The 27,618-nt window shown below is 42.3% G+C and overlaps 1 protein-coding gene across 1 annotated transcript in view; it reads right to left on the reverse strand.

The window, feature by feature from the left end:
- The window catches only part of LOC118377924 (serine/threonine-protein kinase DCLK2-like), a 95,995-nt gene extending 72,968 nt beyond the window's left edge, over nucleotides 1-23,027 (reverse strand). Inside the window, exons 1-2 of the mRNA XM_052485236.1 lie at nucleotides 21,891-23,027; nucleotides 12,732-13,087 (exon numbers count right to left, since the gene is read on the reverse strand). Coding sequence (XP_052341196.1) covers nucleotides 12,732-13,087; nucleotides 21,891-22,293 — 759 coding nt within the window. The 5' untranslated portion in view covers nucleotides 22,294-23,027. The remainder of the gene's footprint in view (nucleotides 1-12,731; nucleotides 13,088-21,890) is intronic.
- Between the last annotated feature and the right edge of the window lie 4,591 nt (nucleotides 23,028-27,618).

Raw genomic sequence — 27,618 nt, forward strand, 5'->3', positions numbered from 1 at the left:
CTACGCTAACCGTACAAGGCTCTCATTTGAAGGATATATGATGTTCTTACACAGCCAAAACAGTGTGATAGCATTAAAGACTTAGAATCCAATGTTTTGGATTAAATACTGAATTTAATTATTTGAGGGGAAACGAACACTTGAGAAGAGAACCCCTTCTCTCTGATAACAAAAGCATCCCCTTTACTATAATACAGAGCTTATATAAAAAGGACACACTGAAATGGCTCTTCTCAAGGCCATGCCTCTCACCCTTCACAGGACACATCAGACGTAATAGTGAGTGACACAATGTTACAGCCACGGGGGGACAAACAACAATACCTCATCACTGCCACACAGACAGACACACACAGACAACCCCCTCCAGAGTCTGTTTTAGAGGGAATCACAGGAGACATGCCCGTCCAAAGACGTGAGCATGGGGAGCATCTCAGAGCGTGAAAAGCAGCTTAGCTGGAGAGAGGCGCTGTCAGAGAGAGGGCAAGTCCTGTCAGATTATCCAGACTAATGTAGAGAGTTCACTTGGCAGACAGGCAGATTGGACAAGGAGAAGAAGTGGAAAAGCAAAAGCCCATAGATCATGTAGTTAACCATTTAACTGCTAAAGATTTAACATAATCAGAAGTTCTAGGTATAAGCATTGCTTATTTACTCAGACACAACAGTTTGATGAATTTACAAAGGCATGAACTTAAAAAATATGACCAGAAAACTACAAATATTACTCTGGTTATCTGAATAATTTTCCTTCAGAAATCAAAATCAAATTAAATTCCATTGACTGAATGGCGGTCATTGAAGTGGACGGCATCCATTATAGTCCAACTCTGTTCTTTAAGGGTAAGGATTCAGGCTTCTGCAGTTCATTTTTTATTTCACCAGGTAGGCTAGTTGAGAACTAGTTCTCATTTACAACTCCGACCTGGCCAAGATAAAGCAAAGTAGGATGAAACAAACAATAACACAGAGTTACACATGGAATAAACAAACATACAGTCAATAACACAATAGAAAAAAGTCAATATACAGTGTGTGCAAATGAGGTAAGATAAGGGAGGTAAAGCAATAAATAGGCCATAGTGGTGAAATAATTACAATTTAGCAGTTAAATCTCTAAATTGACACTATTCTAATTGCCTTTAGAAGCCAAACAGATTTACTATTATGGTCCTAAAACACAGTAGATTAAAAAAGTCCACTCATGTGTACTACATACATCCAAGTAAAATCCCAGAGAACTCTACCAGAGAAGCTGAATACAGTACATACCAGTACAGAGATATTGTATATTGTATTACATGTTTTTATTTTTATTTTTATTTCACCTTTATTTAACCAGGTAGGCTAGTTGAGAACAAGTTCTCATTTGCAACTGCGACCTGGCCAAGATAAAGCATAGCAGTGTGAACAGACAACAGAGTTACACATGGAGTAAACAATTAGCAAGTCAATAACACAGTAGAAAAAAATGGGCAGTCTATATACAATGTGTGCAAAAGGCATGAGGAGGTAGGCGAATAATACAATTTTGCAGATTAACACTGGAGTGATAAATGATCAGATGGGCATGTACAGGTAGAGATATTGGTGTGCAAAAGAGCAGAAAAGTAAATAAATAAAAACAGTATAAAAACAGTATGGGAATGAGGTAGGTGAAAAAGGGTGAGCTATTTACCTATAGACTATGTACAGCTGCAGCGATCGGTTAGCTGCTCGGATAGCTGATGTTTGAAGTTGGTGAGGGAGATAAAAGTCTCCAACTTCAGCGATTTTTGCAATTCGTTCCAGTCACAGGCAGCAGAGTACTGGAACGAAAGGCGGCCAAATGAGGTGTTGGCTTTAGGGATGATCAGTGAGATACACCTGCTGGAGCGCGTGCTACGGATGGGTGTTGCCATCGTGACCAGTGAACTGAGATAAGGCGGAGCTTTACCTAGCATGGACTTGTAAATGACCTGGAGCCAGTGGGTCTGGCGACGAATATGTAGTGAGGGCCAGCCGACTAGAGCATACAAGTCGCAGTGGTGGGTGGTATAAGGTGCTTTAGTGACAAAACGGATGGCACTGTGATAGACTGCATCCAGTTTGCTGAGTAGAGTGTTGGAAGCCATTTTGTAGATGACATCGCCGAAGTCGAGGATCGGTAGGATAGTCAGTTTTACTAGGGTAAGCTTGGCAGCGTGAGTGAAGGAGGCTTTGTTGCGGAATAGAAAGCCGACTCTGGATTTGATTTTTGATTGGAGATGTTTGATGTGAGTCTGGAAGGAGAGTTTGCAGTCTAGCCAGACACCTAGGTACTTATAGATGTCCACATATTCAAGGTTGGAACCATCCAGGGTGGTGATGCTAGTCGGGCATGCGGGTGCAGGCAGCGATCGGTTGAAAAGCATGCATTTGGTTTTACTCGCGTTTAAGAGCAGTTGGAGGCCACGGAAGGAGTGCTGTATGGCATTGAAGCTCGTTTGGAGGTTTGATAGCACAGTGTCCAATGACGGGCCGAAAGTATATAGAATGGTGTCGTCTGCGTAGAGGTGGATCAGGGAATCGCCCGCAGCAAGAGCAACATCATTGATATATACAGAGAAAAGAGTCGGCCCGAGAATTGAACCCTGTGGCACCCCCATAGAGACTGCCAGAGGACCGGACAGCATGCCCTCTGATTTGACACACTGAACTCTGTCTGCAAAGTAATTGGTGAACCAGGCAAGGCAGTCATCCGAAAAACCGAGGCTGTTGAGTCTGCCGATAAGAATTTGGTGATTGACAGAGTCGAAAGCCTTGGCGAGGTCGATGAAGACGGCTGCACAGTACTGTCTTTTATCGATGGCGGTTATGATATCATTTAGTACCTTGAGTGTGGCTGAGGTGCACCCGTGACCGGCTCGGAAACCAGATTGCACAGCGGAGAAGGTACGGTGGGATTCGAGATGGTCAGTGACCTGTTTGTTGACTTGGCTTTCGAAGACCTTAGATAGGCAGGGCAGGATGGATATAGGTCTATAGCAGTTTGGGTCCAGGGTGTCTCCTCCTTTGAAGAGGGGGATGACTGCGGCAGCTTTCAATCCTTGGGGATCTCAGACGATATGAAAGAGAGGTTGAACAGGCTGGTAATAGGGGTTGCGACAATGGCGGCAGATAGTTTCAGAAATAGCGGGTCCAGATTGTCAAGCCCAGCTGATTTGTACGGGTCCAGGTTTTGCAGCTCTTTCAGAACATCTGCTATCTGGATTTGGGTAAAGGAGAACCTGGAGAGGCTTGGGTGAGGAACTACGGGGGGCGGAGCTGTTGGCCGAGGTTGGAGTAGCCAGGCGGAAGGCATGGCCAGCCGTTGAGAAGTGCTTATTGAAGTTTTCGATAATCATGTAGAGGATTTGACAAGACTACAGTTACAGTAGACAGCAGGCCACAGTATGGTCAGAGAGAAAAGACTATTGGCCGGTTTACTATCTGTTCCAATGGGGCCAGTTTCCTGTCTGTTCCCTTGTCCCATACCCTCATCCCATGCCAGAGAGGGGCTGGTGCCTGGTGGTTTCATGAGCAGGTGGCAGGGACTGATTTAGCTTAACTCTTGATCTCTGCCTGGTCAGAGACAACAACAGTTGGGGGGACATTCTCAGCCGAGCATTGCAAGTATGACACTTCATATAACAATGTGCAATCAGGCAAATATCAATGTCTGAGTATTTATATGACTCACTTATGGTAAGTATTTGTAAACACAAGGTTATACGGACAAGTATGGGATCATGCTGGGATGGATGTCCTTTAAAAATTCTTAAGGCTAGGGGCACTATTTTCATGTCCAGATGAAAAGTGTGCCCAAAGTAAACTGCCTCGTACTCAGGCCCAGAAGCTAGGATATGCATATAATTGGTAGATTTGGATAGAAAACACTAAAGTTTCTAAAACTGTTGAAATTATGTCTGTGAGTGAAACAGAACTTATTTGGCAGGCAAAACCAAGGACAAATCATCCAGGAATGTTTTTTTTTTTTAAGTCACTCTCTTTTCAATGAGTTCTCGTCTTAGAAACTGGTTATCAGTTCCTATTATCAGTTCCGTTTATTAACGTTTAAAAATACCTAAAGTTGTATTACAAAAGTAGTTTGAAATATTTTGGCAAAGTTTATAGGCAACTTTTGAAATATTTTGTAGTGACGTTGCATTTTTTGGAAGCTGTTTTTCTTCTGGATCAAATGCGCTTTATACATGGACATTTACATATATATGGACGGAATTAATCGAACAAAAGGAGCAATAGTGATGTTTATGGGACATATTGGAGTGCCAACAAAAGAAGCTCGTCAAAAGTAATGCATGTTTTATATTTTATTTCTGAGTTTTGTGTAGCGCCTGCAGGGTTGAAATATGCTATCCCCTTTGTTTACTGCTGGTGCTGTCATCAGATAATAGTTTCGTATGCTTTCGCCGAAAAGCCTTGTTAAAATCTGGCATGTTGGCTGGATTTCCAATGAGTGTAGCTTTAAATTGAGTATCTTACATGTGTGATTTAATGAAAGTTTGATTTCATATCATTTTCTTGAATTTGCCGCGCTGCATTTTCCCTGTTTTTTGCACAAGTGAGACGCAACTGTCCCACCTATCCGTAAGAAGTTAAGGGCGCCCGACCTGAAAGCTCGCTCCACTTTGTTTTTATGTCCGGTATTGAACACAGTTTATCCCGTGTTAAATTTTATAGATTTACGTTTAAAAATATCTACAGTTGGATTAGGAAAGTTGTTTGAAATGTTTGGATCAAGTTTACAGGTAACTTATTAGATATTTTGTAGTCATGTTGCGCGAGTTGGAACCATTTACATTTACATTACATTTAAGTAATTTAGCAGACGCTCTTATCCAGAGCGACTTACAAATTGACCAGTTAACCCACTGTTCCCTGGTAGGCCGTCATTGTAAATGAGAATTTATTCTTAACTGACTTGCCTCGTTAAATAAAGGTTAAATAAAAATGTGGAAACAACGACCCACGGTATACACTACAACCCTGTTATAACATGATAATATCTTTACGCTACAACCCTGTTATAACATGGTAATATCTTTACACTACAACCCTGTTATAACATGATAATATATTTACACTACAACCCTGTTATAACATGATAATATCTTTACACTACAACCCTGTTATAACATGATAATATCTTTACACTACAACCCTGTTATAACATGGTAATATCTTTACACTACAACCCTGTTATAACATGGTAATATCTTTACACTCCAACCCTGTTATAACATGGTAATATCTTTACACTCCAACCCTGTTATAACATGGTAATATCTTTACACTCCAACCCTGTTATAACATGATAATATCTTTACACTACAACCCTGTTATAACATGATAATATATTTACACTACAACCCTGTTATAACATGATAATATCTTTACACTACAACCCTGTTATAACATGATAATATCTTTACACTACAACCCCCAACCCTGTTATAACACGATAATATCTTTTAACAACCCTGTTATACGATAATATCTTTACACTACAACCCTGTTATAACACGATAATATCTTTACACTACAACCCTGTTATAACATGATAATATCTTTACACTACAACCCTGTTATAACATGATAATATCTTTACTACAACCCTGTTATAACACCAGATAATATCTGTTTAACACCAGACCCATAGAATAACCCTGTTATTAGAATAACCCTGTTATAACACCAGACCCATAGAATAACCCTGTTATAACACCAGACCCATAGAATAACCCTGTTATAACACCAGACCCATAGAATAGAATAACCCTGTTATAACACCAGACCCATAGAATAACCCTGTTATAACACCAGACCCATAGAATAACCCTGTTATAACACCAGACCCATAGAATAACCCTGTTATAACACCAGACCCATCAGACCCATATAATAACCCTGTTATAACATGATTATCTTTAACACCAGACCCATAGAATAACCCTGTTATAACACCAGACCCATAGAATACCAGACCCATAGAATAAGTTATAAATAACCCTGTTATAACACCAGACCCATAGAATAAATAACCCCCTGTTATAACACCTGTTATAACACCAGACCCATAGAATAACCCTGTTATAACACCAGACCCATAGAATAACCCTGTTATAACACCAGACCCATAGAATAACCCTGTTATAACACCAGACATAGAATAACGTGTTATAACAGACCCATAGAATAACCCTGTTATAACACCAGACCCATATAATAACCCTGTTATAACATCAGACCCATAGAATAGCCCTGTTATAACACCAGACCCATAGAATAACCCTGGTATAACACCAGACCCATAGAATAACCCTGTTATAACATCAGACCCATAGAATAACCCTGTTATAACATCAGACCCATAGAATAACCCTGTTTTTACACCAGACCAATAGAATAACCCTGTTATAACATCAGACCCATAGAATAACCCTCTTATAACATGATAATATCTTTACACCAGACCCATAGAATAACCCTGTTATAACACCAGACCGATAGAATAACCCTGTTATAACACCATACCCATAGAATAACCCTGTTATAACACCAGACCCATAGAATAACCCTGTTATAACACCAGACCCATAGAATAACCCTGTTATAACACCAGACCCATAGAATAACCCTGTTATAACACCAGACCCATAGAATAACCGTGTTATAACACCAGACCCATAGAATAACCGTGTTATAACACCAGACCCATAGAATAACCCTGTTATAACACCAGACCCATAGAATAACCCTGTTATAACACCAGACCCATAGAATAACCCTGTTATAACATCAGACCCATAGAATAACCCTGTTATAACACCAGACCCATAGAATAACCCTGTTATAACACCAGACCCATAGAATAACCCTGTTATAACATCAGACCCATAGAATAACCCTGGTATAACACCAGACCCATAGAATAACCCTGTTATAACATCAGACCCATAGAATAACCCTGTTATAACATCAGACCCATAGAATAACCCTGTTTTTACACCAGACCAATAGAATAACCCTGTTATAACATCAGACCCATAGAATAACCCTCTTATAACATGATAATATCTTTACACCAGACCCATAGAATAACCCTGTTATAACACCAGACCGATAGAATAACCCTGTTATAACACCATACCCATAGAATAACCCTGTTATAACACCATACCCATAGAATAACCCTGTTATAACACCAGACCCATAGAATAACCCTGTTATAACACCAGACCCATAGAATAACCCTGTTATAACACCAGACCCATAGAATAACCCTGTTATAACACCAGACCCATAGAATAACCCTGTTATAACACCAGACCCATAGAATAACCCTGTTATAACACCAGACCCATAGAATAACCCTGTTATAACACCTGACCCATAGAATAACCCTGTTATAACACCAGACCCATAGAATAACCGTGTTATAACACCAGACCCATAGAATAACCGTGTTATAACACCAGACCCATATAATAACCCTGTTATAACACCAGACCCATAGAATAGCCCTGTTATAACACCAGACCCATAGAATAGCCCTGTTATAACACCAGACCCATAGAATAACCCTGTTATAACACCAGACCCATAGAATAACCCTGTTATAACACCAGACCCATAGAATAACCCTGTTATAACACCAGACCCATAGAATAACCCTGTTATAACACCAGACCCATAGAATAACCCTGTTATAACACCAGACCCATAGAATAACCCTGTTATAACACCAGACCCATATAATAACCCTGTTATAACACCAGACCCATATAATAACCCTGTTATAACACCAGACCCATATAATAACCCTGTTATAACACCAGACCCATATAATAACCCTGTTATAACACCAGACCCATAGAATAACCCTGTTATAACACCAGACCCATAGAATAACCGTGTTATAACACCAGACCCATAGAATAACCCTGTTATAACACCAGACCCATAGAATAACCCTGTTATAACACCAGACCCATATAATAACCCTGTTATAACACCAGACCCATATAATAACCCTGTTATAACACCAGACCCATATAATAACCCTGTTATAACACCAGACCCATAGAATAACCCTGTTATAACACCAGACCCATAGAATAACCCTGTTATAACACCAGACCCATAGAATAACCCTGTTATAACACCAGACCCATAGAATAACCCTGTTATAACACCAGACCCATAGAATAACCCTGTTATAACACCAGACCCATAGAATAACCCTGTTATAACACCAGACCCATAGAATAACCCTGTTATAACACCAGACCCATAGAATAACCCTGTTATAACACCAGACCCATAGAATAACCCTGTTATAACACCAGACCCATAGAATAACCCTGTTATAACACCATACCCATAGAATAACCCTGTTATAACATCAGACCCATAGAATAACCCTGTTATAACATCAGACCCATAGAATAACCCTGTTATAACACCAGACCCATAGAATAACCCTGTAATAACACCAGACCCATAGAATAACCCTGTTATAACATCAGACCCATAGAATAACCCTGTTTTTACACCAGACCCATAGAATAACCCTGTTATAACATCAGACCGATAGAATAACCCTGTTATAACATGATAATATCTTTACACCAGACCCATAGAATAACCCTGTTATAACATCAGACCCATAGAATAACCCTGTTATAACATGATAATATCTTTACACCAGACCCATAGAATAACCCTGTTATAACACCAGACCCATAGAATAACCCTGTTATAACACCAGACCCATAGAATAACCCTATGGAACCAGTGTTTTTCGGATCAAACGTGCCAAATAAATTGACATTTTGGAGATATAAACGACAGGACCATTTGTGATGTTTAATGGACATATTGGAGTGCCAACAGAAGAAGATCTTCAAAGGTAAGGCATGAATTATATCGTTATTTCTGACTTTTGTGTCACGCCTGTCGGGTTGAAATGTGATTTTCATGTGTTTGTATGATGGGGTGCTGTCCTCAGATAATAGCATGGTTTTCTTTAGCCGTAAAGCCTTTTTGAAATCTGTGGCTGGATTAACAAGAAGTTCATCTTTAAACCGATGTATAACACTTGTATGATTCATTAATTATTATTATGAGTATTTCTGTTTTTGAATTTGGCACGCTGCTATTTCACTGTGTGTTGTCCAATCAATCCCGTTGGCGCGCGAAGGGATCACTAAGTTAAACAAGATATTTACAGCCATAATGCCCCTACATTGACCTCCATTTTGAATACATGTTTTGAATGACACAGCTTCATGTGTGTACATCCTGTTTTGCGCCCAGCTCTGATTAGATACACACAAGCAGAGGCTGCTGAGGGAAAGACAGCTAATAATAATGTCTGGAATGGAGTGAATAGAATCAAACACCTGGAAACCATGTGTTTGATGCATTTGATACCATTCCACCTATTCCGTGCCAGACATTGTCACGAGCCCGTCCTCCCCAATTAAAGTGCAACCAACCTCATTGTGATAAACACAGAGTTGGCCTTTCCTATGATCTGCCTCATTGAATCAAAAGGACACAGTTACTCAGCTATAGGGCCATGAATACCTCCCCATTAACCACAAGGGATCATCTGCTTTTAAACAGTCCCCATTGATCCTCCTCAGTGACAGAAAACTATTGTATTGGAGTTCCCATTCGATGGAGTCGTGTAGGATGTGGTGTCCTGGTATATGCCATTACATGCAACAGAGGATCCCCAATCAGCCCTCTATCAGGACTGAAAGGGCTGTTTATATGGTTATATAAATCAATCAATGGAGTGGATCATTACGAAAGCATATGACAGGAAGAAGAGCAATCCTTCTCAGGAGTTGAACATACAGTAGATGGTCTGGGTAACGGAGAACGACCTTAACAACCCATGCTCAGTGCGTTACCAACTCAAACTCATGAAAACAGCTCAGAGAGAATGGAACAATATGGGCCTTATCAATTTATAATGAACAACAAGATATTACAGCATCTTACGTCTGAAATATTGATCTGCTAAAACTCAAAATGAGTGCTTCCTATCTCTCAACGATGGTAGGAGTTACTGTAGACTCCATTCATTATGCTATACACATTGGTGAGATGGCTGTAGTGCCATTGGCTGCCAGGTATTTTTAAATGGTGTTTAAGCACATGGGCCATCCCTCAGAGCGCCACAGGCCTGGGCTGCTGTTAGGGTTGTGTACTGTCCTTTGAGCTAGCCTGGGTCCAATACTGTATGTGCAGCAGCCAACTCTTCTATTGTTGTCATGGTTATAGACGGGTTGGTTGTTTTGCAACAAAACCAACGCATGCGCAACTATGGGGCAAAACAGATGGGGTCGGCATAGATTGTTGATAACATGTGAACTATATTTAGTCTTCAATGTTTACTGAAAACATACATACATTTGCACAATGAGCACGTGTTGTCTCTCAAATACATTGTTACAGTTACTAGCTAGTGAATTGTAGCCATATTAGCATAGACGTGACATCAGTCAAAACAAGACATGGTATCAAGAACAAGATAAAACAAGCTTACGATTCCCCACATGGCAGCTTCTTGTTACTGTTGCTAGCTATCTGGACATCCAGAATCACAACACACGGACTTCTGCCCCAATGAAGCGTGTGCAATGTTTGTGACGTTGTCAGCTAACCTGTCTACAAGTATATGCAGTAACCCATAGTTTCAAATGGAGCGCTGGCATAACAAATTGCAAGCAGCATAATAACTAAATGCTATAGAACTGACTGTAATCGAACTGAAAGCTACAGACAAAGCCACACTTAACATTCTCTGTGAGCGAGAACAACTGTATTGTTGGAGCCAACACGTTTCATTCATGCATTAGCATAATCGTGTCATTTGCATATGCCTGGCAGCTCATGGACAATTTTTTTGCATAGCGTTAGAATATACAAAAAAACAGGGAGATTGGAAAGAGGAGGTTTCCCTGTGAAATCCCAGAGAGAGTCAGCCTGCATTCCAGACAGCCCTGCAGCGCTCGTTTGGATTTACCACCGGCTTCCTCAGGCAAATCCCCTGTGACATCATCAGTGCGCGTCGCAGTCAAACCGCCCGCCACATTGCATTCCAAACAGCCCTTGCGAGTCGCCTGCCTGAAGCGGTCCCCAAGGACAGAGTAGGAAAGGCACTCCCTCTTTCTCGCACACCCAGTCTCTCTGCTTCATCTCGACACAAAACAGGATTCCTCCTCTCCCTGTCTAGTGCCGACAACACTAAATGTTAACGGATGAATGGAGAAAACGTCCCAGTCAACTTGCAGCTGTGTTGCATCATCATTTATGATGAAGTCTCAGCCCACAGCACTGTCAAATCTGTTTAAGCGATCCATGAAGGGATAAAGACAGACAAGGAGTCAGTAGTCTTTCTGTCACAGACATGGGACTGAATTAGTACCGGGGTGGATATCTAATGGGGCATTCCCAAGGATCCATCATGCTGTAGCCTATGCTTGGCCATTTTTGAAAGAGCAGCGATGTTGAGTACCACAGGGAGTAAGCGAGACCGTCGATTCAGAGGTGATGGCTGATCTTTTCAGTCATCGCTTGTTTCTCCTCTCGTTCTGTCTGTCGTTCCATCCCTGTACTCTCTGTGGACGGCCGAGTAATAAGCGGCCAGAGTTGGACTGAAGGGGTGAATCACTGATCGTGTACCTAAAACATCTCTCTGGGCTGAAAATCAAGCTTGGACAGACATTTCTGGCCCAATACTGCCGTGTATTTCAGTTTGTGCTGCAAGACTGGTTCATTGCCACAAAACAAAAGCAAACAGGTGCAGATACTGAAAGTGCATACTGTACTGTACTGCATAAACTGTCTTCTCTGTCAGAGAGAGAGGGAGAAATCATCCAGACCCTGCCTCTCCTCCTGATACAGAGCCTCCTCTGAATAGAGGCTTCAGTATGTCGGGCTGGCCGGCCTGACTGTCTGAGAGGATAAGGATAATTATTTTCATGAGTCACTTCTCAGGCCAGTCCGTGAAGATTCCCGCCGGCTCTGGGAATCTGTCAGGAAAGAAGGGTCAACTGTGTTCTCTGCCAGGACAATATTCAGAGTTCAGATAGAAGGAATGGGATTTTGGGGGATACTGCTTCTCTTTTCTTTAGCCTTGTCTAGCACTGAAACCTTCACTGCTACATTAGATGTCTCAATGTCTTGTATACTTCTAAGCGAACGGTCCTTCACAAAAACTGACTGTATTCCAAACAAAGCATGAAGTTTGTTGATTTGGTCGACTCATGGAGATACTTGTAGTGCACCATGGGGTTTGTGTTGATTAGCGATAGTATAACGGTTGAGTGCTGATACAGCTGAAACTCATAAATCATGAAGCATCTATGCTATAAATAAGACCTTTGACCAGAGAACTCAATATGGATATCCCATCTGGTACTGATTCCCATCTCCAGTGCAGCGTTGGGATTAACCCAACATAGTCTAATATAGAGTCCCTGAAGTATCGTTATTCATTACTTGCAACATCAAGGTTGACGGTTTGATTGCTGCATGGGCCACATATGTTGAACACAACTGTCTGTAAGCCATTTAGGAGAAGGAAAGAAATGGCAAAATAACCACATCATATACCTCAGGATTGGATTTGAGACCCTTGTGCTATAGGAAGTAACCATGTTGTTGCATCTACAGAATTACTACCATCTTACCTGTTTTCCCTCCAGTGTGTAGAGCCGTTTGACCGCCCCGGAGTCCAGCTTGATGGCGTCTGTGATGTCGGTCAGCACCTGTTCGAAGGAGTGGGCCGTCTTCTTATTCAGCAGGATCCTCACAGCCTTCCTGGGCTTGACCCCGCTGCGGATGACAGTCACCAGCTTGGGCTTGATGAAGTCTCTGGTGCCCAGGCTGGCCTCACTACGCTGCAGCTCCCCCTTTACCAGGGTGCTGAGGGAGGACAGGGAGCGGGACTGGCCGGCCTTGATGCCCACTGACCAGTTAGGGTTAACATTCTTGGTATAGTCCACTCGGCGGTATGGCTCGTTGGAGGCACACACGTAGCTCTCACCTAAAGGGAGGAAGAGGGAAGAAGTAGTTAGAATTTAAGCTTCTTTAAAATAAATAAATAAATAAATATATACACACCCACACACACACACAGTGGGGCAAAAAAAGTATTTAGTCAGCCACCAATTGTGAAAGTTCTCCTACTTAAAAAGATGAGAGGCCTGTAATTTTCATCATAGGTACACTTCAACTATGACAGACAAAATGAGAAGAGAAAAAAAAAAATCCAGAAAAACACATTGTAGGATTTTTAATGAATTTATTTGCAAATTATGGTGGAAAATCACTTTTTTTTTTTGAGCAGTGTATATATATATATATATATATTTCATAAAAATCGTTGAATCAACAGTTTATAAAAACTGCTTATCAAATGTAGGGCAATTTAGTTATTGAAGCTACAGTAATCAACTCCATCCATTTTCCAGCTCTGAATGATACTTTACAACTGTCAATGAATAACCATTCATTCTAAATGACTAAAGGAGTGTTAATTAGCCACACGACGTGGAAAGTAACTAGTCGGCTTGACTGTGGATGACAAGGAGTTAAGGTTCCCCAGTGGAAACAAAAGCCACATTGAGACGGAGGCCAGCCAGCCAGTGTAACTCGGCCCTCTCTGTGAGCTCTCTCGGCCTGCCGCATTGGATACTCTCCAAAGCTAAGTCTTTTCCTTCTCCTAGCCCGCATTCCATTGGAACAGTTAGCAAATGTGTTTGTGTTTCCCCTCAAGCCAAGGCCAAATTCATTTGACGACTCAAAAGGCTGATAAATGGAACCACAATCAGGGAAAGAGGAGGATGTGAGGGTGGGTGATTGTGTTTGAAGGCGGTTTGTGGGAGGACAACACATGCAGGATTTTTATTTTCACATTCTGGGCATGGCTAACATCTAATCATTCATCATGGAATTTAAGGTTGTCCTTGCTCTGTCATGACATAGCACTATACTTACGTATCTGACCTTTTACCAGCTCAAGGCACCGATCGCTGACAACATGACTGAACTAAGAAAGGTGAGAAAACGTTATTATATGTAAGAGATAGAGATGGTCAAAGAGATGTGATGCTAAATCACACTAAATGAACTAAGGTGAGAAAACATTGTTATTGTTTGTACAAGAGGGAGAGAGGGGAATCTAAAGGACCTGAAGGGGAACGAACAATGAATGAACAGAATCTATCCATCTAGAACCGTATAGAAAGCTTACAGAAGCTAAGGTAAATTTGAGTTTTTTTCCTAATGCAGTCAACCTTGCTCTTATTATTTGATAACCAAAACATCCTATTCTCAGCAGTCAGTCATCCAGGAACAGGAAGACAACAGTGAAGGAGTCACCATGGAGACAGAAGAACAGCTTGCTTAAATAAAGGTGTCATCAGTCAGGGAAAGGAGTCATATGCGAGAGTGGTGTGAAGACGATGTCTAACCCTCCAAAATAGCTCAATACCCAGACCCACGACTGAAAAAAATGAAGATCCTTTGGTCATAAGATCACCAACACCCCGCTGAGATCAACCTAAACCAGGACCATCGACATGAGGTTAATATCAATCTGTTATCTTTTCAACTACAACTCTACCTTTTCATGTTGGACATTTCAGTATTATCTACTGCTCTTGTCATGGTTCCTCTCATTTGCGTTAAGACAAAAAGAAAAAGGGATGGAAAGGAGGAGGAAGAGACTTCTGAGACGGCGAGTCCCACGACGCCTGGATTTATTCATCTACCAATTAAACAAAGGCTAATTAACGATGCTAGGCCACAGCTGGGGGACCCGAACAGATGAAAACGATGACACCAAATGAGACCCGGAGCCATCATCAATTCAGATCAGAAAGCCTGGAGAAACAGGTGGCCTTCTGAAGGGGGCTCTGGGGTGACAGTCCCTAACACCTCTGGGGACGAGAGGGGGGTCTCAGGTGCAGCATCACCAGAGAGGTTAGCGGACCCTGGGTGGGTGATACCCTTTAGTGGCCCTACAGCAGGGCCTCATGTGGACAACAGCTGAGAATCACAGCCCCTTAAACAGCTCCCTAACCAAACATCAGCTGGTCACTATGGAGGAGAGGGGGCAGATCCATCAGTGTGTGCGCTGATCCATCACTGAGCAAATACACACATATGCCATCACTCAGTGGGGTAAGTGAGAGGTCATGGATTGAGAATGTGTTTGTCTGATGTTGTCCCTAACACTATGGTGTCATCTAAACAAGCAATGTTTTCCCATGAGTGAAGTCTGATGTTAAATCAATGAGCTTATTACATACATTGGGATCTCATCAAAGGACCGACTTGGGATCAGGTGCATCATAATTCACCAGTGGGTTGAAGATATCCCTGTAGTGGTGTGGGGGCTGTGCTTTGGCAAAGTGGGTGGGTTTATATCCTTCCTGGTTGGGCCTGTCGGGGGGTATCGTCGGTCGGGGCCACAGTGTCTCCCAACCCCTCCTGTCTCAGCCACCTTATTTATGCTGCAATAGTTTGTGTCGGGGGGCTAGGGTCAGTCTGTTATATCTGGAGAATTTCTCCTGTCTTATCCAGTGTCCTGTGTGAATTTAAGTTCCCTCTCTCACTCTGAATGATCGGTTGTGAAATGTCAACTGACATTTACTATTAGCACGACCTGTTGCACCCGCTACAACCACTGAATATTATTATTTGACCCTGCTGGTCATCTATCAACTAGAGGTCGACCGATTATGATTTTTAAACGTCGATACCGATTATTGGAGGACCCCAAAAAAAGCCGATACCGATTAATCGGACGTTTTTTTTTATATACATTTGAAATAATGACAATTACAACAATGCTGAACACTTATTTTAACTTAATATAATACATCAATAAAATCAATTTAGCCTCAAATAAATAATGAAACATGTTCAATTTGGTTTAAATAATGCAAAAACAAAGTGTTTGAGAAGAAAGTAAAAGTGCAATATGTGCCATGTAAAAAAGCTAACGTTTAAGTTCCTTGCTCAGAACATGAGAACAATTTGAAATCTGGTGGCTCCTTTTAACATGAGTCTTCAATATTCCCAGGTAAGAAGTTTTAGGTTGTAGTTATTATAGGTATTATAGGACTATTTCTCTCTATATCATTTGTATTTCTGATACCTTTGACTATTGGATGTTCTTATAGACACTTTAGTATTGCCAGTGTAACAGTATAGCTTCTGTCCTTCTCCTTGCCCCTACCTGGGCTCGAACCAGGAACACATCAACAACAGCCACCCTCGAAACATTGTTACCCATCGCTCCACAAAAGCCAAGGGGAACAATTACTCCGAGTCTCAGAGCGAGTGACGTCACCGATTGAACCGCTATTAGCGCGCACCCCGCTAACTAGCTAGCCATTTCACATTGGTTACACCGGCCTAATCTCGGGAGTTGATAGGCTTCAAGTCATAAACAGCTCAATGCTTGAAGCATTGCGAAGAGCTGCTGACAAAACGCCTGCTGGTGCCTACCATCGCTCAGTCAGACTGCTCTATCAAATCATAGACTTAATTATAACATAATAACACGCAGAAATACGAGCCTTTGGTCATTAATATGGTCATCCAGAAACTATCATTTCGAAACGAAAACTTTTATTCTTTCAGTGAAATACAGAACCGTTCCATATTTTATTTTAACAGATGGCATCCCTAAGTCTAAATATTGCTGTTACATTGTACAACCTTCAATGTTATGTCATAATTATGTACAATTCTGGCAAATTAATTGCGGTCTTTGTTAGGAATAAATGGACTTCACACAGTTCGCAACGAGCCAGGCGGCCCAAACTGCTGCATATACCCTGACTGCTTGCACAGAATGCAAGAGAAGTGACACAATTTCCCTAAATATAAGAAATTCATGTTAGCAGGCAATATTAACTAAATATGCAGGTTAGAAAAATATATACTTGTGTATTGATTTTAAAGAAAGGCATTGATATTTATGGTTAGGTTTGGAGAAACGACAGTGCTAAATCATCACCCGTTAGGCGAAGTAGGGCTGTGATTCGATAACAGGCACCGCATCGATTATATACAACGCAGGACACGCTAGATAAACTAGTAATATCATCAACCATGTGTAGTTAACTAGAGATTATGTGAAGATTGATTGTTTTTTATAAGTTTAATGCTAGCTAGCAACTTACCTTGGCTTTTGCTGCCCTCGCGTAACAGGTAGTCAGCGTGCCACTCAGGCTCCTCGTGGAGTGCTATGTAAGGCATGTGGTTAGAGCATTGGACCAGTAACGGGAAGGTTGTAAAAACAAATCCCTGAGCTGACAAGGTAACAATCTGTCGTTCTGTCCCTGAACAAGGCAGTTAACCCACTGTTCCTAGGCCGTCATTGAAAATAAGAATAAGAATGCCAAATAGGTGTCCAAAAATTAGACCGATTTCCGATTAATCGGTCGATCTCTAGTTTGAATATCTTGGCCATGTACTGTTATAATCTCCACCCGGCACAGCCAGAAGAGGACTGGCCACCCCTCAGAGCCTGGTTCCTCTCTAAGTTTCTTCCTAGGTTCCTGCCTTTCTTGGGAGGTTTTCCTAGCCACTGTGCTTCTACATCTGCATTGCTTGCTGTTTGGGGTGTTAGCCGATGTCACAAACCCAGCCTGAGGTAAAAAGGGCTTTATAATTACATTTAATTTGATTGAAAGTCCTCCTCAAATGGCACACAATCGGTGTAGCATAAGACAACTATCGTGGTTTGGCTTGGTTTGAATCCAATCCAATGCCTCACTGTCATTTCAATAAGCACACTACAGCAGAGTGTGGTGGATGTCACAGGGTAATCCCATCCATCGTCCAGGGATCACATATGAATGAATGAATGGGGCTTGATGAGGTTCACACAACAGGCCAGGCTGGGCCAGTAGTCCTCAATCAATGGGGCTGGGAGCACACACACAAACACACACATCCATTTGATGGCTGAGTACACAAAGACAAGACTCTGGTGTTCGGCCTCCAACATCTCCAGTCAAAAGGCCTCATTCACAGCCAGGCCAAGACAATCCTCTGACGGATTGACTGCATTCCTCCTGTCTCTGTGACCTGACCCCTGACAACAGCCGTGCCCTATTTCTCCATATCACAGCAGGAGGACAAGGTGACAGCCACCGAGGGTACAGCCGCAACCCACTAACATAAGTTACTGAGGAGGCTACGATAATTAGGCCTTATCATCCCGACCAATGGCATCTCTACAGTAAAGAGGGGACTTCTTGAGTGGAACCCAACCTGTGTACTGTTTATGGAATGACTTGAGTCCAGTCATTGTTTTACAGTAGAAAGAATGGAATGGTTAGAGGGGTTCCAAAATAAACTTGGCACCATATCAAATGTCCAATAGGATTGGCTTAAGAGCTCAAACTCTACTCCTATAATAAGGTAAAACCTACACAGAACTCTTCATTAGCCACAGTACCTAGAGTATGACCTCGCAGGCCACTATACCTACTGCAGTATAAACCCAAATACCCCCAAGATGAGAACAACAACAAGTTTTGACAGCCAGAGAAAGTGACTTGGCTTTCCTTTCAAATCAGAGCAGAGAAAGTGTGATGCCTGCCAGGAGGATTCCAGCTTCCACTCTGAACGGTTACTTGGCAGAAAACAGGCATTACATCCAGAGGTGAGGCAGAAGTAGTAGGCCTGGCTATGTGTTGGTGCCAGTCCATCTTCTACCACACTCACTGTCCCACGGCAGCACCCATTCTCCTTCCTGCCAGCCCAACCAGAAGTGATGCAATGTGTCTCCCAGCCACAGGATTGGGCTCTGACCTAAATCTACCACCCCATCCTCTCTGGGGACATGGGCGGAGGAACGAGTGCAGAGGCTTATATTTGGAAGAAGGAAGGAAGGATGTCAGCTGAGAATAAACGGGGAGGAGAGAGGAGAGAGGGGTCAGGAGAAAAGGACAGCAGTGAAGTAAAGACAAATCACAGCCTATAGCTGGAGGTGCTGACTAACGGGAGTCAGGAGATAAGCTGCAGTATACAAATGAAAAGACAAGTCCCACACTCATCTCTCTTTGCTATGGATTGATTTGATTATGACAGAGCTACCATGGTGCGATAACCGTAACCTTTCACGCTAAGACAGGATCGTAGAGAGGTCACAGGTCAGACAGCAGAACTCAACACGAAGATTAACGTATTACCCAGACACCGGCCACTGTCACTGCTGCAGCCTGCGACACAGAGAGGTTCACACACAGACAGAACCACTGTGTAGCAGTGGAGGCTGGTGGGAGGAGCTATAATTTATTTATTTTTAATTTTACCTTTATTTTACTAGGCAAGTCAGTTAAGAACAAATTCTTATTTTCAATGACGGCCTAGGAACAGTGGGTTAACTGCCTGTTCAGGGGCAGAACGACAGATTTGTACCTTGTCAGCTCGGGGATTCGAACTTACAACCTTTTGGTTACTAGTCCATGCTCTAACCACTAGGCTACCCTAAGAGGACGGGTTCATTTTAATGGCTGGAATGGAATCAATGGCACGAAGTCAAACATGTGGTTTCCATATGTTTAATATTGTTCCTTTGATTCCAGTCATTAAAATGAGCCTTTCCTCCTATAGCTCCTCCCACCAGCCACCATTGCGGTGTAGGTATATATATATATATATATATATATATATATATATATATATATAGAAAATCTGCCGAGAGCTCTAATGAGAGCTCTAACCTTTGCATACATTTCTGGAATAATACTCACACACTTACTGAATTCATTTGCCTTTAGTTGTGTAGGGTCTAGTTGGGACAATATACATGATTCTTTATTAAGCATTCCTATGAAATGACTGAGCTAATAAGTCATGTTGTAATATAATAATGGTATGACCTGACCATTGGAAGTAGTTGTACATATCTTATTTTGTCTATTAGTACAGTTATAATAACAGCTTCCTCTACACCTCAATGTTGACCTTTTCCATTCTCCTCCATCATGTTCAAAGTGAACAGATCATTGGCAGAGGTATGAAGGGGGTGCAGAGGGGGACACGTCCATGTTTTACGCTCTGTGTCACTTTCATCGTAATGATGAGACCAAGGCGCAGCGTGATAAGAATACATTCTTCTTTAATAAACAAAGAACACTTAAAACTAATGTGAAGCTATGATAAACCGAGTGCTGACATGCAACTACACAGACAATAACCCACAAAACCAAAATGGAAAAATGGCAACCTAAATAGGAGCCCCAATCAGAGACAACGATAAACAGCTGTCTCTGATTGGGAACCAATTCAGGCCACCATAGACCTTGACATACTAAACCCCCATAGATATACAAAAACCCTAGACAGGACAAAAAACACCTAGACAATACAAAAACTAAACCAACCACCCTTGTCACACCCTGACCTAACCAAAAGAAAAAACAAAACAAAGATAACTAAGGTCAGGGCGTGACACTATGATGGCTGCACACTACTACTGGGTCATGTGTGTGTCACAACTGCTTAACCAAAAAGGAAGACCTGCTGATTAAAGAGAGACTAATGATCTCAAGATTAGCAGACACTCTTATCCAGTGTGACTTACAGTAATGAGTGCATACACTTTCCATACTGAATCAATCGCACAACCCTGGTGCTTGCTCCATGCTCTACTAACTGAGCCACACGTGACATCATCTATCCTAGAGTTTGGGAGGCATGTCCACGACTGACTACATGGGTTACAATTGCATTACAGTAGTAAACCTGTTTACTGTATTTACATATGACTTTACTGTAAAATGACTAAGAGAGGAAGATCTCTACTTGGCATATACTCTATAGGCCTGAATCCTACTAATGAGGCTATAATGTAGTATAATTAAAATCACTTTATTGGTCAATTGCACACAAGGTCCAACCGAAATTTGACTTCCGCTTTTAACCCAAACCCTCAGAAAGACGCATACATACAGGTTTTGGAGAGGTACCCAGGAGGTAGTCCCCCCGCACCCGTGAGTTGTTGTTGAGGGGGTTAAGTGCCTTGCTCAAGGGCATCATGGCAGGCAATTGCATCTAGGATTTGATATCAGCAACCCTCTAGTTGCCAGCTCACTTCCTAACAGATTTTTCCGTTCGGACCCAGGATCTGAACTGGCAACCCTCTGGTTGCTGGCTGGCCTCTAACAGCTAGGCTACCTGCTGCCCAAAGAGGCTATAATGTAGTATAGTCAGGCTATAATGTAGTATAATGAGGCTATTAATAATTGCTTTATTATACTACATAATAGCCTCATTATACCACATTGTAGACTTATTATACTACATTATCATATAATAGCATAACTACATTATAGCCTTATTATACTACTATATCACATAATGTAGTGGAATAGAATATAATGTAGTATAATAGGCTATAATGTAGTATAATAAGCCTATAATGCAGCAATAGCTAGTCTTCTTCGCAAGGGGAATGCTGATAGCAGAATACACCTGCATATGTATGAACAAGGAGTCAATGTAAAACAGCTGGTGGAACTCTGAAGACAAGCAATATCTTGGCCAGGTCGCAGTTGTAAATAAGAACTTGTTCTCAACTAGCCTACCTGGTTAAATAAAGGAGAAATAAAAAATGTAAAAAATGAAATGGTTTATAAGATTGTATGATGAAACCTGAGAGATAGGAGTGTCTGGTGAAATCTAATAATGAGTTCCTTGGATCAATCCGCTCATTCATCAATATGCGCGAGTATTGATCTCTACATTATTTATTATGTCATTTGTAGGACTGGGCTGTGTGTGTGGGGAGGGGGCCGGTGGTGACTGCGTGTCCTTACCCTCCACTAACTCGTCCAGGCTGCTAATCTTCTTGCTGCCGTCCACGGTGTAGATGCTCCGGACACCTTGAGGCAGGTTGACGTTGTCCGAGAGAGACCGGGTAAGCTCCATAAGCAGGGCGTCCAATGACCTAAAACGGTCGTTGGACACGGCATACACCAAACCCTTGAAGTATTTGTCCCCATTTCGGTAGAACCGCACTTTTTTGGCTTTCTTCTCGGAGGTGAGCGACTGGAGCGTGCGCGTTCGGTAAAAGCTACAGTGCGCGCTGTGCGCCGGGCTTGGCACGAGACCGTTGCCTCTGGAGCCGGACTGGGATCCCGAGCCGTTAGCCCTTGATGAACGGTGCGTTTTGTCCCGTTCCTCAAAGTGTTCCCATTCAATACTTCTGCTGAGCGACATGTTCGATCTGTTAATGTTTTGATCTATCCGCAGTAGTAAACAATAGCAGATGGACAATAGGGCTTGCTTGGAGGAGCCAACGCGCGCCAAAAGACAGCAGTCAAACAACGCTTTGGCAATCACTGATACAGTAATCAAGAGGACCGTGTACTTGTAGGCGAGTTCCTCCTTGCGCCGTCAAGATACAATGTTGAAATTTTCCGGGGATACAGTCCGCTGTTAATATAACTAGGGGTACAGTAGCCTGAGTTACGGTTACAATCTTACCTTGTCAATAGGCTGCACAATAAACTCTCGGTTATTGAAATTGCCAAAGGCTAAAAGAAAAGGATTGCTCCAAAACTCAATGTTCACGAAAATACACCGGCAAATTTAAATTAATACCAGGTGCAGAGAGCCTCGACTTGATTGACAGTCGACTGATGCAACCGCTAGTTTACCAATGAACGGAGCCGCACAGGAAAACACTCGATTCCAAGCTATAAGAATGTATCCGGTAAAACGAAAAAGGGAAAAACGAATTCCATTTAGCACAAATACATTGCATGTAAAGCCGGTGTCTAAAATCCACAGAATCTAACAAAGCCGCATGCTTGCTACAGAAACCGCAAGCCTCCTCCTCTTCTCACATCCTTTCTCAGACGGACGAACCGTTCAACACTAACACTGTAGCACGAGAGGCCACCCCAGTCCTGTCATCCAATTCAACGAGGGAGGGAATGCTGCTTCCCCTCAGGGTCCTAACGGTAGTCCCTGTCAAATTGTTCAGCAAGTGGTGTATTTTCTGAAAGATGCAATTTGGCCCCCAAATTTGAACTTATTTGTTATGTCATTATTTATGATGTGCCATTTAGGTATTTATTAGGCAATACCATACCCTCGAAAAGCTAAAGGAAAAATTATAATGACAAATAGGTGCTAATGGCCAAATCCAGCCACTCTCGTGGGTTTGAAAGTTAAGATGCAGCTTATGGCTTCATCAGGGTGTCTGAGACAGAATGAGACACCCTGATTAAGTATTTTTTAGCATAGTATTTTATTAGGATACTGAACTACACAAATAAGTGTAAGCCGATGCACCTACTTGGTGTATTTTAATGATGTCTTAGGCTACACATTAGAGGCTTATTAACTTTCAAACCCACAAGAGTGTTTGGATTTTGATATGTCATTTAGCACCTAATTTGTGGTTATAATTCTTCCTTCAGCTTTTCAATTACTCTTCCCCCCCAAGAGCACCTGTGGTTGTTTTGGAATACCTGAAGCACTCCTCCTACTTATTTTTCCTCAAGAATACCATTCCCCCATTGACATAAGTCAGTGCTCTTTAAAGGTTATAGACTCAAGCAATACATTGGACATAACACATCTCATCTACACTGTGTGTGTCCACTGTCCAGTCACCAGAGTGCTACCAAGGTCATAGGCTTACAGTGGCCAGTGGATTACACAGCGAGAGTGATGCCACTTTCTCTCTGCCAGCCTAGTGGGTGCCTAGCTACCTGCGTCATCATCACCTGGCACAGCACCACAGGAAGGGCTCAGACCTAGGTCCCATGGTGCCACAGCAACCAATCCTTGAACCAGGAAGTATCCAGGCAGTTAATAACATCAATAGAGAAACATTATTAATATTGAATAATATTGCTCATTATGAAAATAGTTCTATAATACCCAAAGCGACTTACAGTCATGCGTGCATACATTTTCACTTATGGGTGGTCCCGAGAATCAAACCCACAATCATAGTTTGCAAGCGCCATGCTCTACCAACTGAGCCATCCAGGACCTTTGAATCTAGTGCCAAAGCAAACAACAGGATTAACTGAGGACATTGATCAGGGTGTGACACACAGGGATCAGTCCCACTGTCCCTTCATATCCCCCATGTGACAATGCCTGGACGTATGGAAGTGAGGAATAAATCACAACCAGTGTGGTGGACCTCAGTTTACCTTCTCCTAAAGATCCATCAACCAAGACACATAAGGAACTCTCCAGAAAACAAGCATAGCAGCTGCATCAGAATGATGCATTGTTGGTAATTCCTCTTTATGAGATGAAAGGGGATGAAAATGGGGATGAGGAAACGAGGCAGGAAACAAATAGGAAGTCACTAGTCCTCAGGAGAGAGGATATCCTGCACACAATGACAAAGCAGAAAATCCCCTTGAATAATACGATTGAGAATCCCTTGTTCAAAAATGAAAGAGTGCAAATGGAGGGATAACAATCAAGAGGATAGACAGTAGAATTCCCTGAAATGGTCTCTCTGTCTGGATATCGGTTAAATGTGTTATATAAAATAGTTTTCATTCTGTTTCAGGAGGATTTTGGGGATGAATCCACTTAAAGACTTTCCCCAAAAAAATATCTAAGGACATTTGAATCAGCTACAGTGGAAGAAATGCATGCAGTAGAAATTAGGAGGGTGACATGACCCGGGGTGACTTGTTTACTTACGGTTGCTTGATAACTCATCAAAACAACTCGTTAACAACTATTTTATAGAAGTATAAAACTCTTTATACATGTGATTCACAGTGTTGTACAGTCAATTACATCCTCCTTAATCATGCTTCTACAAGATCAATTCAGTTTTTAGACTGGAGCTCAAGTTGTCATGCAGTTATTAAGTTTCCATTTCATTAGTTCTTCTCAACCACACGGAGGAGCAGATACAGGTGTAGGATCTTAATTTGAGCCAGTTTGCTACAGAAGGAAAATAATCCTGCAGCAACAGGAAAGGTGAATTATTAAGTGGATTATAATTAATGAACATTTTAGTAGGGATGATACATTTTTTGTTAGGGCAAATCAAGTCTGACATTTTAAACCTTGAATACAGTACAGGTTTGCAAAAGAGGGGTCAAATTAAGATCCTACATCTGTAAAAGGCATCTGGAGATTACAATTCAATTTCTTTCTAAGCTGACAGGCTGGTGATGGATGTGTGTATGCGTGTAAGTGTGAACGCATGCATGTGTTTGTGTGCACAAGCACATATGTTAATTTGGATCCAGACATCAGGTGCTGCAGCATAGTGTGATTTAAAATGGGGTGGGAGTGGTTGGGGGTCAGAGGTCAAGGGAGTGAGGAAAGGGGAGTAGTTGACCAGCTCATGTGACTGAGGAGGGCCGTCACTATTTAACACAGCCACATTAACCCCACCCATTTCCACAATTTATCTTCTTAAAATTTTAAACCTAACTCTAACCTTAACCACACTGATAACCTTAATAAGCCTAACCTTAAACTTAAATTAAGACCAAAAAACACCTCTTTTTTTCAATGAATTTTTACGAGATAGCCAATTTGGACTTTTTGGCTGTGGTAACTATTGACAACCAGAGTCTCTTTGAACCATTTTATGAACCCTATGTGCATTACATTCATGGCTTCAGTAAACAATTTAATTGCAGGTCAATGTAACAAGCAAGAATGTTGACGGTTGGTATAATATAATCAAAGTAAGCCTACAAGACATGCATGGATGACCCTAATGAATGACTGAGACAACATTATACCAAAGTAACTAACCATCATCCTGTCTAAAATTATCATAGAAGGTCAAGCAATTTTGAGGACAGTTCCACCACCTGCAAAATCCCAATTTATACACTGCTCAAAAAATAAAGGGAACACTTAAACAACACAATGTAACTCCAAGTCAATTACACTTCTGTGAAATCAAACTGTCCACTTAGGAAGCAACACTGATTGACAATACATTTCACATGCTGTTGTGCAAATGGAATAGACAACAGGTGGAAATTATAAACAATTAGCAAGACACCCCCAATAAAGGAGTGGTTCTGCAGGTGGTGACCACAGACCACATCTCAGTTCCTATGCTTCCTGGCTGATGTTTTGGTCACTTTTGAATGCTGGCGGTGCTTTCATTCTAGTGGTAGCATGAGACGGAGTCTACAACCCACACAAGTGGCTCAGGTAGTGCAGCTCATCCAGGATGGCACATCAATGCGAGCTGTGGCAAGAAGGTTTGCTGTGTCTGTCAGCGTAGTGTCCAGAGCATGGAGGTGCTACCAGGAGACAGGCCAGTACATCAGGAGATGTGGAGGAGGCCATAGGAGGGCAACAACCCAGCAGCAGGACCGCTACCTCCTGCCTTTGTGCAAGGAGGAGCAGGAGGAGCACTGCCAGAGCCCTGCAAAATGACCTCCAGCAGGCCACAAATGTGCATGTGTCTGCTCAAACGGTCAGAAACAGACTCCATAAGGGTGGTATGAGGGCCCAACGTCCACAGGTGGGGGTTGTGCTTACAGCCCAACACTGTGCAGGACGTTTGGCATTTGCCAGAGAACACCAAATTGGCAAATTCGCCACTGGCGCCCTGTGTTCTTCACAGATGAAAGCAGGTTCACACTGAGCACATGTGACAGACGTGACAGAGTCTGGAGACGCCGTGGAGAACGTTCTGCTGCCTCCAACATCCTCCAGCATGACCGGTTTGGCGGGGGGTCAGTCATGGTGTAGAGTGGCATTTCTTTGGGGGGCCGCACAGCCCTCCATGTGCTCGCCAGAGGTAGCCTGACTGCCATTAGGTACCGAGATGAGATCCTCAGACCCCTTGTGAGACCATATGCTGGTGCGTTTGGCCTTGGGTTCCTCCTAATGCAAGACAATGCTAGACCTCATGTGGCTGGAGTGTGTCAGCAGTTCCTGCAAGAGGAAGGCATTGATGCTATGGACTGGCCCGCCCGTTCCCCAGACCTGAATCCAATTGAGCACATCTGGGACATCATGTCTCACTCCATCCACCGACGCCACGTTGCACCACAGACTGTCCAGGAGTTGGCGGATGCTTTAGTCCAGGTCTGGGAGGAGATCCCTCGGGAGACCATCCGCCACCTCATCAGGAGCATGCCCAGGCGTTGTAGGGAGGTCATACAGGCACGTGGAGGCCACACTCACTACTGAGCCTCATTTTGACTTGTTTTAAGGATATTACATCAAAGTTGGATCAGCCTGTAGTGTGGTTTTCCACTTTAATTTTGAGTGTGACTCCAAATCCAGACCTCCATGGGTTGATACATTTGATTTCCATTGATAATTTTGGTGTGATTTTGTTGCCAGCACATTCAACTATGTAAAGAAAAAAGTATTTAATAAGAATATTTCATTCATTAAGATCTAGAATGTGTTATTTTAGTGTTCCCTTTATTTTTTTGAGCAGTGTATAATTGAATTAGGTATTTACATTTGACTAACTCCCAGATAGTCCATTCATGTTGTTCTCTCTTCAAAGCCCTGTGTTTACAGAGCTACTCTGTGTCCCTCTCACCCTACACACTTCTGGGTAAA

The sequence above is a fragment of the Oncorhynchus keta genome, chromosome 29 (assembly GCF_023373465.1).
Source record: "Oncorhynchus keta strain PuntledgeMale-10-30-2019 chromosome 29, Oket_V2, whole genome shotgun sequence".
Lineage (NCBI taxonomy): Eukaryota > Metazoa > Chordata > Actinopteri > Salmoniformes > Salmonidae > Oncorhynchus > Oncorhynchus keta.